This window comes from Neolamprologus brichardi, chromosome 17 (genome assembly GCF_056152115.1).
Source record: "Neolamprologus brichardi isolate AB-2024 chromosome 17, ASM5615211v1, whole genome shotgun sequence".
In the NCBI taxonomy this organism is placed as follows: domain Eukaryota; kingdom Metazoa; phylum Chordata; class Actinopteri; order Cichliformes; family Cichlidae; genus Neolamprologus; species Neolamprologus brichardi.
The window spans coordinates 23394003-23409987 of record NC_142120.1 but is presented as its reverse complement, the minus strand read 5'-3'; the positions used below and the strand labels follow the sequence as shown (position 1 = coordinate 23409987).

Genomic DNA, 15985 nt, shown 5'->3' with positions numbered 1-15985 from the left:
TTTAGAATTTTATATGTTTTTATTGGCAAAAATATTCTTCACAATCACATAACACCCCAGATTTTACATATCAACGCAGCCACAAATCCTTATCAATGTAATAGAAAACCCCAAAGATTTCAAAATAATTCTGACTGGGGGGTCAGCTCAGAAATACCTATATCACCAGAAGCAAACCTATTTTATTAAGCCTTGCGTGAATGTTTGAAAGCTCTTGTAATCACAGTGTATTGTTGCCTGCATTGGCATGATGGTATATATGACCACACATGATTGTATCTGTCAAAGGTCTATTTGACCTTTGATATAGGTCAAGGTCACCAAATTATTCAAGTTCACTGTTAGTAGATATGCCTATGGTATCATAACTTTTCTTCAGTTATAGCATGCACCAGATTTTCAGAAATGAAATCTGTGAGTTTTAACAGATGCAACTTATGGTATCTATTTGGAACTTATAGATAACGTCTTTATCAAATTGTTAAATTCGCAAGATTTTCAGAAAACTTGACCTCTGTCGCCAAGATATGAACTTGTCTGAGACTTTTAGTAGACGCACCTATGGTTTTCTAAATGCCACATCACATCATTCTTGAGTTATTGTGTTCACAAAATTGGGTTGTTCATTCTGCAGTACCCATCAGTCTAGGCTGAGCAATAACAATCAAATTTAATGAGCTAAAAGACTTTAATGTTTTTATTTTATTAGTGTAAAAACACACAGATTGTATATAGGTATAAAAATAAAACAAGACAATGAGAGCAGTGATGACCTAAAATATAACATGAGAATGTAACAGTTGATATCAATTATACCCACACACATAATACAGTGTTAACTTGAGAACAAAGAAGAGCAGGTAAAGTTGATAGTTACATGATAAGATGATGTCCTGATATTGTAGTGAGCATTTTGTTGTCATGATTTGAGTCCACTTGTCTTCTTAGAGGCAAAGTTCATTCCAATTGAATAACACATTCTGATTTATCAGCTTTATGATGTGATGAGTAATGTGAAAGTGGTCTCTTCAATGACATAAATGCACCATCCAAAGGAGATTATGGATTACTGAATGGTTTGATTATTCCCACAGGTCTAAGTTTTGCTTGATAGTAGCAACATTTCAAAGTGCAACATCTACTAAAATGTAATAACGGTATCCTTTAATCTGTGAAATGATTACATTTCAACCAGGAAAAGCTGCACAAGCTGCATATCCCTCCACACACACACACGCCACCACCCTTCACCACCACTGTTTGCTCTTACAGGCTTCCCATGAAAATACTGAAAGCACAAGATTAATACACTATTTTGAAACTAAAAAGGGTCGTCTGTTGTCCAGGAATTCATCTGCCATTTAATGATTTTCTCTTGTCACCTTAAAAACGAGTAGGTGGGTCACTACAGTGAATGCTCTACTGATTTGCCTTTAAGGCAGTAGATTGGCTGCTCCTGCTGTAGATGACCTTTTCAGAGCCAAAGACCTCACTCTTCTTTGAAAGACCTCCCTCTTGAACCAGCTGCTCTTTGGTGATAGTTGGCACTCCAACTGTCAGCACTTTCTTAGATCCTGAGACCCCTGCTGACAGTAGAGTACTTCCCTGAACAAGACGACCCTGGCTCCCCTTTAGCACTTTCGTTGACCCTGAAGGGGCCTTGCCTTTGACAACCATCATGGTCTGGGACCCAGACAAGCTCCCAGCTTGGATCAGGCCATCACTCCAACTATGGGTGTCACCATTCTCCACTAGCACCATTGCGGGGCCCTGGGCTTGTCCACTGGACATTAGTGTCTGCCCTTGAACGAATACTCCTTGGGCAGGTCCAGACTGTGTGTTGTTAACCAGTACCATGCCTTGAAGGTTGGTGGTTTGTGCCTTAGCCAGCATCACAGTGTTGTGGACCTGTGGCTGGACTACATAATGCATTGGCTGCAACACAGGAGTGGTGGTGTAGTACACAGGCTGCTGCTGCTGCATTAGGAGCATCTGGCCTTGACTTGCCAACCCTCTTGTCATTGTGTTCATCTCTTCCTTCACCTTGGCTGTACTTTCCTTTACAATTTCAGAATGCTCCGTTGTCTTCCTGACCACACTCTGCTCCACTTTGGAGATGGCAGGCTCCAGTTTGGGTGGAGGGGAGAGCTTTTGTGCACTCATCGAACTTGATACTGAGGTTTGAGTATTGATGTAGGCATTAGGGGTAATGGGTAGCACTTGTTTGTCATCACAAGAAATTGTCTCGCCTCTGCACACCTCTGCAAGAGTCTTAAACTTTGGTCCAAGGTCATCAAGAAACTGAAGGTCATTGTCTGACTCCAAAATGCTGCAGCAGCCTACTGAGCCAGCAGAGGACCCTTGGCCCTCATAGTCATACACCAACAAACCATCCTTCACGCCAAGGTTGTCCTCTCCGCTGGCTGTCTTCTGTATAAAAAAATCAATCAATAAAAAAAATCAATACACTTTAAAAATAACGAAAGACATATTTATTGACGACAGTGACAGCCAATAAAAAGTGAATAATATCCACATAAACATTATTAGTTGCAACATTAACACGTGTGTTCACCTAACATCATTAGTAAAGCTACTACATATCACATTTAGTGTTAAAACTTTCCATTTAATTGGATTTAGTTGTCCATTTAGTTGTCAGCTAATTTCTCACCTGAGAGTAATACTGTGCCAGGAAGTGACGTGGCAGGGCCATGCTATCAAAAAATCCACCTTGCCTTGATTCTCTGGTCTCAAACTCTGAATGGAAATTATTGAAACCCCTCATTTCTTGTCTGTAGTCAGTTGAAAAACCACCATGAGAGGCGCCAAATTTCATCCCATTAATGTCAGTGAGAGATGGCTCATAATCAAAACTTCCCGCTGGTGCCATTGCTCCATTTTTAACTGTGCCAGTAGTCAGAAGTAGTGGCCCTTCCTATAAAAGTCATACAATTGTTAGAACAGTGAACAGTTTTTTTTATTGTGATTAAAAATCACTTTGATGGAGCTTTCACAAAGACATCATCATCGATGCCGAGATTATTCCCGTTTTCAACACTTAAGGTAGTTGCAGTCTCACCGTTTTTTCTCCCGGCCCTTCGGTGCGGTAGTCAATAAGGTGTGACTTGGTCTCAAAGTCAGGCATGTCACTAAAGAGGTCTGGAAACTGTTTAGCAGATCCACATAGGCAGAAGAACAGTAGCAGAGGAATGACTGTAAAAAAAATGTTTTATTTAAAGTTAAAGCTACAAATGTGGTGTGAGGTCAAAAGAAGGAGCAACAGTTTTTCAGAATGTGTAAAATCCCGAAAATAGATGTAATTACTGGGATTCCTTTACGCTTTGGTAAGCTTTGGGGGATTTTAAATTGTTACAAAAGTCTAATCTGTTTAATTTTTGTAGTTATTGGTAGCAAGTGTAGAATAGTTTGGTCTGTAATTACTTTTGGCTATGTATTTCCTATTGGGAGAGACACAGGGTTTATTAGGTAAACCCTGCTAGTACCAGTTTATGCCTCTTTTCCTAACCTGCCTTTATTCTCCATAGATTCCCTATAGATGGTGTTATGATGTCATTGGCTGATTATATATTTATATAATTAAAAGCTGACCAAGTCTACCTATAAAATAGTCAGTAAGTTTTTTATTTAAATTTCTAGGTAAGAGAGTTACATTTTGTTATGGTTCGAGTATCAGTATATTTCTTTCATTGTCCTTTTTTATCTTATCAAAATTCTCAAATAAAATAATCACATAATGCTTACTCAAGAGCAGTAGTAGGCCCGCTAGTATTAGCCCAATGCCCGCAGGTCCTAATGATGTTGTTTTGCTAACACGACCATTGCTGCCTTGGTTTCCACACACAACTCCATCCTCGCAGGTACAAACTTGGACCGTCATTCTCTGAGGTTCAGGGCAGGCGTGTCCCTGCTGATCCTTCACCACAAATTCCACTTCATAAACACCAGGCCAAAAAGCCTCCTGAGACCGCAAGATAGCTGTAGTGTCTGTCAGAAACCAGAAAAATGTGAAATAAGTATGTATATGCATTACTCATAGATTTAGTCTTAGAGTGTATATGACAGATTGTAATCCACATTTTTATCTCAAAATAAAATTTTAAAATTTGTAAAACAAACAAAGCAAACAACAGCAACAACAAAACTTTGGTGTATTGACCTTTTTTTGTCTTTTGTCATTGTTTTCTTTATTTAACTACTATATCTAAAAAAACAAACAAACAAAAAAACAAACAACTGAAATCATGATCTCACCATTTAGACGCTCCACGTTCCATTTCCCTTTTGTGTTTTCTGGGATAATCTCAAAGCGAAAAGGGGGGCCATTAGGATATGCGTCTTTATCATTGGCATTCACAATTACAGCATTTGCTGTGCTGCACAGAGTCTGGAAATTGCTGGTCAGGGTGGGGCAGTGGTCATTATAATCTTCCACTTGGATGGCTATCGTACCAGTGGCTGTTTTACCAGGCATGTCTGTGGTGTAAAACCAGAAACAAACATATATAATCCAGTATTTTCTTTTTTTTTTGCTTTTGCATTGATATTTCTCCAGAGAGTTCTTCGACATTCATGCCGTACCATCTGAAATGCAGAGTATTTTGGCAGTATATGTCCCATTGACCAGGTATGGAGATTCCCTGTCAGGCATCTTGTTCAGTTTGATCTCAGCTGTCTCTGGGTCAATCGTTAGCCAGTTGTCAGGGTCTGAGCCTTTGGCATATCTACAGCAGAAATAGACCAGTTATGAGTATCACTATTGTTGTGCACAGAAAGAGAAGCTGACACATGTGTATGTGGACTGACTTGACTGCCTTAGCTGGTTGTCCAGTATCCCCATCTTTTGCAGGGTAGCTTGCAATAACATTTTTAATGTTAAAGGATTTCCCTCCCTCTGAGACGGGAATAGCTTTGATTTTAGGATCAAATCGTGGCCCCTCCGGCTGGTTCTTCACATTGATTTTGATAGGATAAGTTAATCTTCCACCGCTTCCGCCACTTGCTCCACTTGCTCCACTGGCACCACTGGCACCACTGGCACCACTGGCACCACTGGCACCACTGGCACCACCACCGCCTCCACCGCCTCCACCGCCTCCAAATGATACACTTGCTCCACTGCCTCCACTTACAACTAATGGATTCTTGTTCCTGACGGCTAAGCCTAGTTCAAGGGTCTTTATATCCTCATAATCCACAGCCTGTAAAGGACAGATACAAGAACATATCTTTTAGCTCAAAAAATAATTAAAATGATTGATGACACATAAGAAACAATACAGTGTTTTATATGCATCTATAATTGGACTGTTGCTATTGTTGATACATTTTTGCTTATTGTAAAACAAAAGGTATTATTGATTTTATATAAACTAACCTGCAAAATTATGCTCCTGTGCTATGTGTTATGAATGTTCTGAAAAAAATTGTTAAAGTAATGGGCAGTAGTCATATAGCAATGGCCAGTAAACCTCATACAGTGGTAATAGTTTTGTCTTCCAGCCAAGTACTACAGGGACTTGATGCAAGCTGAATAAGCAAGTCAATGACAGCTTAAAATATTGGAAGGCAAAAATTAACGACTCCGAGCTTTATCGATAAGAGACACTTATCAAATTTTGGAATACTTTGAGTCTAAGTTCACATTGTAGGGTGTAATGCGTTCCAAAGTAACATATTATTGTAATGACATTATATAACTCTGTAACAAAGTAATGAAATGTGTTATTGTACTAAATTCAATAATTTACATACAGCTACAATAATGCTGTTACTTGCATTACAGAGGTGCATCAGTTATCTGAACGACAGTTAGATAGAACAACAACAACAAAAAAACAAAGCTGAAAAAAACAAAGCAAAAAAGCCCCCGAATATCTTTTGCTTCCTGTGTATTTTTGGAACTTTGGATGCTACTCTTATTTTAATTGCCTGAAACAACAAGAGCACGCTGGTAATGTACAAACTGCATCTAGAACAGAAACAACTACATTACACTCCTAATACAACATTTTCTTTTTGCAAGCATCTCCACAGACAGCATGCAAAAACAAAGCTAACAAAGAATCATGAGTGATGTTAAAGCATAGCATATGCTGACACCAGGTCAGGTTGATCTTCAGCAGGAAACAAAAGAAATTATTATTACATGTTTATGTTTCTAAAGTAGAATCACTGTGGCATTCACTTTAATGTCTCTTTGGGGTGACATTCAGCTTTGCAATTTGTTATCATTTTTGTGTTCATATGTGACATCAAAAGAAGCAAAGTATGTGTTCTCGTTAGGATACATATTTGTGTCAGTGTGTGGCACTCTAGCCTCTGGTTTATATTTTTAGCTCAGATAGTTCTGTTTTTCATTATTAAGTTTAGAGGATTATAACATCATTATTAGGTAATTGCAGGGAAATGCATTTCAGTATATGTTACAGAGTAACACAAGTAATGTAACAAGTTGGGTTACGAAGTAACATGCTGCATTACTTAAAAAAAAAAGGTAACAGTAATGTGTAATACGTAATTTCTTTTTAGAGTTGACCCAACACTGGTCCCCATCTACTAGCCAGATTAGGATTTGCAAAATTCAAAGCAAAATGTTTTCTTATATACAGTTTAAATTTTAAAAATTGAATAACTAATTATAAACTAAAGACATTTAAATCTCCTAATTTGCAATTTGCAATGCCAGTGTGCCCCTAGGGGTAGTCAGGGTGAGTTGGGGTGAGTGGTATTTTTAATAGCAATTCACACTTCACTTTTGTTTCCTAACTAAATTACTAAAGGACCAGTGCATTTGTCTCTTTGTTATTTGATTACATTTTTTATGTTTAATCATGTGTATGATCAAGTTTGTAACGGTGTTTCTTTAAAATTAAATTAGTGGCCATCTAATGGCCACAGGTTCATTGAAACCAAAGTAAAACAAATCTTCATATATGTGAATAGCACTCTTGTGAATGGCAGCATAGTCAACCATAGGAAACAATCATCACCATGCAGTGATCAAGGTTCTGATCCTTACCTCATTCATAAGAGGGCCATTTGCCACAAAGTTTGACTTTGCATCTGCCAGATAGTAAAAAAGCTGAGTAACAGCACATAATTTCTTCTTAATTAAAAAGGCTGTACCTTGTCAAGCATTAAGATGCCTTCATTGGTGTTGGGGTCTGTTTTAATGCTGAAATACCCAGCCTCATTGCCTTTGACAATATCAAACACAGCTTCCCAGTTGTCTGTGCCTTTTAGATCCAGGTCCTCTGCTTTGATTCTCATTACCTCCACACCTTCTGTGTTCTCCTCAATGCTTCCTTCATACTGTAAGTGAAACGCATAACATGAAATTAGAGTTCAGCTGTGTCCGGGTGTGTTCACTTTGCCCTAATGTCCTCCTGTGTATATACTGTCTGTGCCACTCTGTTCTTGGTCACATCCTCACTCATGTTGTGTGAGCCTCCTCAGTCTGTTCTGTCAGTCCTATCCTGCACATTATTTGTTTTCTGTGCCATTTGAAATAACTTTTTGATTTCAGCCAATGAAATAGTTATTTCACGCAATGACATGCAATTGGCTATTGTTCACATGTTATTGTAAGGTGACCTTGAGGGTCTGAAAGGTGCCTATAAATAAAATGTATTATTATTATTATTATAAATCAATTCATAATTCTATGTTTTTCTGGATTTTTGGTTGATATTTTGCCTCTCCCATTAAAATGAAACCATGTTAAAAATGAATACTTTTCTCTCTATGTGGCAAAATCACAAATTCAGCAGGTGGTCAAATAAATATTTCCCCTACTGTATATGTTAATACAGAGAAATGTAAAGAAGAGAGGTACCTCAACTTTTTCCAGTCTGGGAGCATTGTCATTTACATCAAGGATATTTATGGTAATAGTGGTAGTTCCGGTGTTTCCCTCTGGATCTCCATTTCGATCTTGACCTTTTATCGTCAGAATGTACTTACTACATGTCTGAAATTAAAAGACATCAAAATAGTCATTAAACAAATAAGTTTGTACAATACTGGAGTTAGAACAGAGACTTGGGATGTTATCAAGATGTTTCATTCATCATTTTTGTCATAGTATCTAACTGAATGGACTGAATGAAAATAATCATTGTTATCTTGTAATTACTTGGTTAAATGATTTGAGTTTCATTAACACAAACACAATAGAGAATTTTATTTATGGAATGGTCAAAAGGTTAACAGATTTGTTAAATAGGGTAACAAGGACCCTCTGCCTTTACTGTATCCAGAATATTTGCCCTTGGATGTTTGCTCTGGTTTGGTAAGCTTGTTCCATAATAATGGCTCTAACGGCCCATTCTGAGGACACAGAGATCGAGGAATGAATATGACAGGCCGTCGAAACACAAAATAAAACAGCAAGCTCAATTGTATCGAGGACTGTGGTTTACTGTTCCACCTGCCCCTTCAGCTGCCACTGATCTCTTTTACTATATGCGCTGGTGTATAATTTTTTTTTCTTCTGATAAATAGTTACCCCCCCCCCCCCCCCCCCCCACTATATATAGCCATATATAGTGGTTATATATCTCACCACTATCCCATCTTATTAAAAGAACTTTCTTGAATCACATAGTCAAACATACAGTCTAAACTGAACACTGTTAGTATAGTTCATACCTCTCTGTCCAGAACAGGCTTTTTAACAAAGATGGATCCACTTTGTCTGTCTATGTAGAACATATCTTCCGCTGGATTCTGACCTATGATGCTATAAGCAATCTGAGAATTGGGATTTCCTGGTTCATCAGCATCAGATGCAGTGACTGTCGTAACCAAGGTAGCTGTAGCATTAAATGAAAAAACAAAACAAAACTCAATTTAATTAGAATTTTAAATTTTAAACAAAAATTAATTTCACATTCATTGACACTGTACATGAGAAAAACAGACATTCTGATCTCCATATTGATATTGTTCAGTGTCCTGCCCTGGTTTTAAAACAATGATACAAACTTGTCAAGAAGAGCTCCTAACTGTTGTGTGCCAAATAATGCTATTTACATAATGAGCAAATGTTAACAGAAAATTGTTATTTACAAGATTAGACAATAAATAAATATAAAATAATAATAATAGTGAAATAACATGAACTGCAGAACGCAGGCTGTCTGTAACCTCCAGCAGCTCATTGGAAAGACTTAAGCAATTTGATCACTCAATTACACAAACACTATTAGAAAAATCAAAATCCTTTTTGTTTAATTTATAATTCAATCATTTAGTTTTACACCACTCACTACCATTACAAATTTGAATGAGATTCACACCACTGACCTCTAGGACTGAGCTCATCTACTCCAACAGGTTCAACATCTGGAAATACTGGAGAGTTGTCATTCTCATCTACAACCTTGATCCGTAAGTCAATTTTTTTTTCTGCAATTGTGTGATTTTTGTACGTAGCAACACCAGACAACTGAAAGAGTAGTAGATAAAAATGTAACCATTGTTGTTCGTTATTTAGCTTGACATAAACTACAACGCCTTGCAGTGTGGATTAACCACCAGTAAAGGTGCATTTTACAAGTTTAGGTGACAAAGGTTAGTGAAACCAATTTAGTATCAGAGCAAATACTATATATTACAGTGAGCAAAAGAAAAAATATCTTTGTAAAGCGTTATATTATCATGGAAAAATTGGTCTTTCTTCTTTTCTATAAAATGCCATCACTTCATCTTTCTTTACACAACTATGACTGAAAATGGTATCATGTAACCTTTAACATGTTTCTAATTGGCCATTGATATGGTCGACAGCTGTGGTCACATGTTTACATACATTCATCATTGGCATGAGTGCCATGGTAGTTTGGAACTTTTAATTATTTCTTTGAAGTGGTCCCAATTATATATACAGGCTTTTAAGCACAGTCCACACATTTTCAGAAATCAGTGGCTGTTCGGAAGACCCAGTTGTGCCCAAGCTTCATCCTTACTGATGATTTGAAGTGAAAATGAAGACTTTGAAGTTAGTCTTTCTTCTTTATTATTCCATTCATTTGTGCAATGTATCAGCAGCACTGGGAGCAAATAGTTCCAGAACATGGTGCAATCATCACCATGCTGAAAAGCTGGTACAGGGTTTTCTGGGCTTGAAAGACCGAATAGCCTAATCTTTGTCTCGTCTGAGCAATAAAACGCAATTTTGGCTTGATCATGTGGGTAGATGTAAATCTGAGTCAAACTTTGAAGTCGTAGATTTTGGAGCAGGAGCTTCATTCTTGGTCAGCACCCTCTCAGTCCATGGTGATGTAAAACTCACTTCACTGTGCACAGTGACTCTGGTGTTCCAGCAGTTCCCAGTTTATGGCAGGCTTGAGTGTTAGAGGTTCCTGGATTGTTCCTGAACATCTGAACCAATGTCCTTTCATCTGAGGGTAACAGCTTGGATCTTCTTCCAGAACTTGGCAAAGTGGTGGCATATCCAAAAACTTGTACTTGTATATAATTATTTTGATGATGATCTTGGAATCTGTAGTTGTTTAAGAGTGGTGAGAGGTGACCTTCCTAACTTTTGTAGATCTGCAATTCCCCTCCTCAGTTATTCACTAAGTTCCTTGGACTTTACCATTGTTCTGAGTTCTTAGTGAATCCAGTGAGTGGTTCAAAAAAATCCTTTTTATGCTGTTAAAGAGAAACTACCAGTTGTAGTCAATCATGACTAACTCACTAACGAGAAGTTAATGAGTCAGTCAGCCTGTACAATGATTGTACAGCCAAAATGCTGTACAATCATTTGGAAAAATGATTGACATTGGATTTTTTTTAGTCTTTTATTTAACCAGGTAAAAAAAAATCTCATTTCCAAGAGAGACCTGGCATCATGGCAGCAAAAGTCAAAAATACATGTACCACATGAGTACATAAAAAGAAGAGGTCAAAGAAATGGCCCAAAATTACCATGATATTCATTCCAATGATGAGTATTTGTAAACGTCCACCACAGCTGTAGATAATTCTTAAACTATGTAGACTAAAGCACTGTATGAATGTATTGCTTAATGTTTTTTATAGTCTGAGGTGGTCATTAAGACTAGGAAAGGCGTATATAAATGGCAGTCCATTTTGAATTATCTTAATATTTAATGTATTGAGGACAGCTGTTGAATCTTATTCAATACCAAAGAAGAACTACAGGAGGACTCACGTTGTAAATAGCGATCTCTTCCCTGTCAAGCACTTTAGTGACACTAACATCACCAGTATTCGGGTCAACCACAAAGACATGGAAAGGATATTTGTTTGCCCCAACACCTTCCAGGGAGTAGCGAAGATTTGAGCCAACCTGACGATCGGATCGAATCTGAAACACAAGGTGGAAGACTTCATTATTTCACCACATATGCACCAAAAAACTGAAGTTGTCTATTTCTTTAAATAATTTGTTTTTAACATGAATTCTTATCATGTGTGAAACTGATTTATTCATATTCTTACAGCTGGTGGTGTTAAATTGTCAAATAATAAAACATTTTTAAACAGTATGCTAATCATCAAAATCAAAATATTTCAATACATAAAGGAAATTAGGGGGTCACAGGTGCTCCAAGACAGGAACTAACTAAACTAAATTAAATAATATAATAAGGAAATAAAAGAAAGAAAGTAAAGAAATTAAGAAAGAGAGGTTAAAGTTTATTACAATTCTTCAGTGTTCTCTTATATATGTTTTTGGTTGCATAACTTTCAAATAATAATCTGAATGCATTTGAAATCACTGTCAGCAAGCAAGAAAACAATGGGCTAATGCTATTTTTCAGTGGTTTCTTACAGTTGATGCTTTATCTATAACATAAAATGTTTCAGAAAAGGTTAGGCGATACCTGAAGAAAAACCATCTTGGTGGCACTAAAAAGTCATGGTTAAACATTGAATTACTTCACTGTTACATGGGTATTTTTTGTTTATGACAGGCATTTATGCTTAATAATCAGGAGACAGAATTAAAGTAAAATTAAGTATCAGTGACTTACCTTAGCGATCGACTTCTCTTTAGTGTAATCGAAATTTTCCTTAAGAGGCTTTGGAGGAAGAACCCATTCTCTTCTTTTTCTTACCAAACTGTATCCAGAGTTGTGATTCTCCACAGCAAGAGCTTGGAGCTATAACACAACAGATGTTATTACGTCAGCATGAAATCTTACTTAACTGAAAATCTGGTGCTAAATTGTGTTAAATATCTTTACATGGGAGATCTTGGAAGAAATATTTAAAAACAAAAAAACCCTTCAATACTCTTACATAATAGCTTTAGTGTCTGTGACCCAGCGTTTATGTTTTGGGCATTTTTGACCTTGTTTACTTTTATTGTAGTGATTTGTCATCCTATTTGCTGGTGCTTCCTCGCTTCCTGATATGAATAGTTCTTAGTTTCTTGTTCGTTTAGTCTCGTCCTTTTTGTGTCCTAGTTGTCTGTCTCATGTGTTCCACCCAGCTTGTCACGCCTCCCTCGCTCTCTGTCGCTGTGTTGTGTTTCCTGTTTTATTTTGTCTGGTTAAGTCTGATTGGTTCCTCGTTCCACAGCTGCCTCCACTTCCCTGATCATCCTGCTGTGTATTTATTGAGTGAGTTTCCCTTCGTCCCTCGTCGGATCATCAGTTCATCTGCTCTCATGTTTAGTTTTGCCCCGGTTAGTTTTAATTTGGGTCCACTCTCTTTCCACTTCACACGATCTGCCACCGCAGACCGTGACAATAGCATTTAGGGCAAAATTAGAGTTTGTTCGATTCTAACCAATCAAATTAATATTTAGTATGACCACCTTTATTCTTTAACTTTCTTAGGCAAACTTTCTTGTAATTTAAGTAGTTTTCAAGAACAATGCTTGTCTCTTTTGCCTGCTAACTGCCTTTTGTCTCATTCTCTGTCAAGAAGTCTCTAACCTCTTAATACCTAGTGTGACATATTTGATACATACAGTTTTTGTGAGTTTCAAAACTTCTACATTATCAGTTAGATTTTTTCCCCCCTGAAAAACCTAAACAAGTAGCACAACACACTTTAAGTAATTTTAGAAAATGCCAGCTGTAGTAAATACAATACAAATTAAAAGTCACATATGAAAGTTAAAATCTTATTAATATTTAAACAGTTTTGTCAGATGATTCAATAAACTCTCCATTTCTCCAACTTTCCAAAAAAGTTGACTTTTCTGGCAATTATTTTATCATTCACTGTGGGTTTTTCTATCCACGTATCATTTTAGTGTACTGACAGTACACTAAAATGATACAATATAACTGTTATACAGAAAAATGAAGCCACTCAGATGGTCCTGGCTATACTTCTGTTCTGTTTTCATAGTTCCATCAATTTTGACAAGAATTTCCACCATGTTTAACCATGGCTGTAGACACTCGCTGTTCTGCTTCTCTCCTGACCTCCTCTGTACATACAAAGATTTAAGACAGAATTTTCAAATGTAGATTCCTTATTCCATAAGACCTGTTAGCACTGATATTTACTTAATTCCTTGTGTAACTTGGAATACCTCAGCCTTTTCTCCCTGTTTTCCTATTTTAAGAATGCCTTGTTAACAGCCACCCTTCCACTAGGACCATTTCTGAAAAGGCTTCAGTGACCAATAGATGGACCAAATGGAGTGTGAGATTCTTCTCCTAAGCCCTGCGTCAGTTTTTTCTTGAGTTTTTCTTACTTCTTTAGACATAGCTTTAAGATGCTGTACATGTACAGCACATATTTTTTTTAGGCTGGCTGGATTATTTTTTGTTCTTCACTTTTCTAGCTCCTCAAATTTGTCAGGGACATATTAATGACATATATGTCAGCACTCTTAGAACCCAGTTTTATATTGATATAGTTTATTTTTGTTCTCACATTTACACAGACTTGTGTAAATGTCACTGCCACCATGATGATTATACAGGTTAGTGAGCTGTAGCCTAAACTACTGTATTTTATCAACATCAAGCTGTGCCAAACTGTGGTGACTGAGTTTGGCTTCTATACCCTGCTTCCTATACAGCTTCACTCTGATTTCATGTTTATGTACACTCACTGTTCACCCCTCTGTTCCAGACTTTCTAGCCTTAACTGTATGTTAAGGCTCCAATACTGTGTACAATTGAGATTATTCAGAATTACTAACTTCACCATTTCTATACATTTACCACTAAAGGTGTATCACTTGTATTGCCTCCGATATGAGCAAAACTACACAATTAACAATATGAGTGTCAAAAGTGTCAAAACATTAAAGTAATGTTAAATGGTTAAACAGAGAGACAGACAAGGAAACCTGAACAGACATCGAAAAGATAATGAAACCAAAACTAGAAAAAAAAACCCATTTCAAGTGTATCTGATATCTGATATCCTCGTGTTTGTGTTGTTCCTGTGATATGAAAATAATGCTAGTTCAGGCTTATCATTGCATTGTATGTTATTAATGTTGGTTTATTAGTGATAGTTTTTAAAAACTATATTGTCATTATAATACTGGTCCAGGATCAGCATCACAACTGACCAATGGCAGTAAATAATAGGAACAACACCAGCACACTTCATCGCATACACCCTTGTATATCATACCTCTCATTAATCTAAATGGAAAGGAGCTGAAAGTAACTTTAATGTAAACGGCTCGACCTTTACATTTTCTAATCTAATTTTTTGAAATTGGAATCACCAGTTAATCTAACGTAAGTCGGTAAACAGCTTTCTAGCTGGTAAAGTATTGGCATCACAGGAGAAACACACCCAATCACTCCATCTAGAGAAAAAATTCACATGGAATACTTCAAGCTTCCAGAGAAGGGAGTGCCCTCACACTTCTAAGTAAACGATGTGTATGCAATAATGGCTAAACATTTTCAATTACACCTAGTTATAACTACTATCATTTGCTGAAACATCTTCCAGAATTCAGATAACAAAAAATAAACAAAGACATTTCAAAACCAGTTTGGTTAAGTGGTGAAATAGCTTTTTCTTTTTTGTCTTCTTCTTTACTTTTTAAATTAAAAAAAGCACTGAACTCACCGCAAACACCAGCAACACAAACACTGGAAAAGAAGCCCGAGTCATGATCGGGGAAAACTCCAAACGAATGTTATCTGATCAAGTGAACCGTCAGAGTTCTGGAGGCTATGCTTCCTGAATGTGCCAGCTGAAATGAGATGAGGTGGCTTATCACAGAGCTTATCAAGGAGGAGGGACTCTTTCTCCCTCTCTCTCGCTCAAATACACAATGACACACACACACACACACACCCACAGCATCAAAATCTAGAAAAAATAGATAGTCGATCTTTTACATGACTGTTCATGTAAAGACTACTGTGTAAGTGTGTGAAGTGAGGGCAAAGCCAGGGCCTTGTAAGATGAAGCATGTTTACATACCCAAGGTAACTTTAATGCCAGCATTATCTGGATTCACTTATCACAACATCAGCAATCAACTGTTACATGTAGCTGGATAACAACATGCTAAGTTAACCCAGGTTTCATTCTAAGCATTTACATGACAGAGTTGACGTTGGCAGCATGTGGCCATTCGCAACTATAAATAAGTGTTGTGCCAGCAGAAAGACTAATTTTTCAAGGGCAGATAAAACTTTGTAGCCTTATAAATGTCTGTAATAAATAATAAAATTATTAATAATAAAAATGTTGGACAGTAGTTTAGTATTAAAAACCTGTTCGAATGTTTGCGTGCTTTGGTCAAGAACAGAAAAGAGCTACTATTTTTGGCCTATGTGTAAGTTAACAGACTTATCAATATGACACTGATATAGTCGACACCTTCATAACTTATTGCTATCATAGGTTTGAGGGGTCTTTCAGCAATGATGGCACTTTTTTCCAAAGAGACTGGTCAGTTGTCAGAGATCAACAGATGTAATTCTATACCTGCTCCAGAGCAGGTGAAGTTTGAGAAGGAGATTGCGACACTGAACGGAGGGAGACA

The 15985-nt window shown here is 37.1% G+C and overlaps 1 protein-coding gene across 1 annotated transcript; it reads right to left on the bottom strand.

The window, feature by feature from the left end:
* LOC102787494 (desmoglein-2.1-like) lies at positions 1-15180 on the bottom strand. Its single transcript, XM_006781094.3, has 14 exons — positions 15058-15180; positions 12030-12158; positions 11204-11359; positions 9331-9472; positions 8674-8837; positions 7859-7993; positions 7150-7335; positions 4828-5222; positions 4603-4745; positions 4276-4497; positions 3766-4008; positions 3083-3216; positions 2675-2938; positions 1-2430 (listed from the first exon to the last, which is right to left on the bottom strand). The coding sequence occupies exons 1-14, from the start codon at positions 15100-15102 to the stop codon at positions 1420-1422; spliced, it is 3369 nt and encodes a 1122-aa protein (XP_006781157.2). The 5' UTR covers positions 15103-15180; the 3' UTR covers positions 1-1419.
* Between the last annotated feature and the right edge of the window lie 805 nt (positions 15181-15985).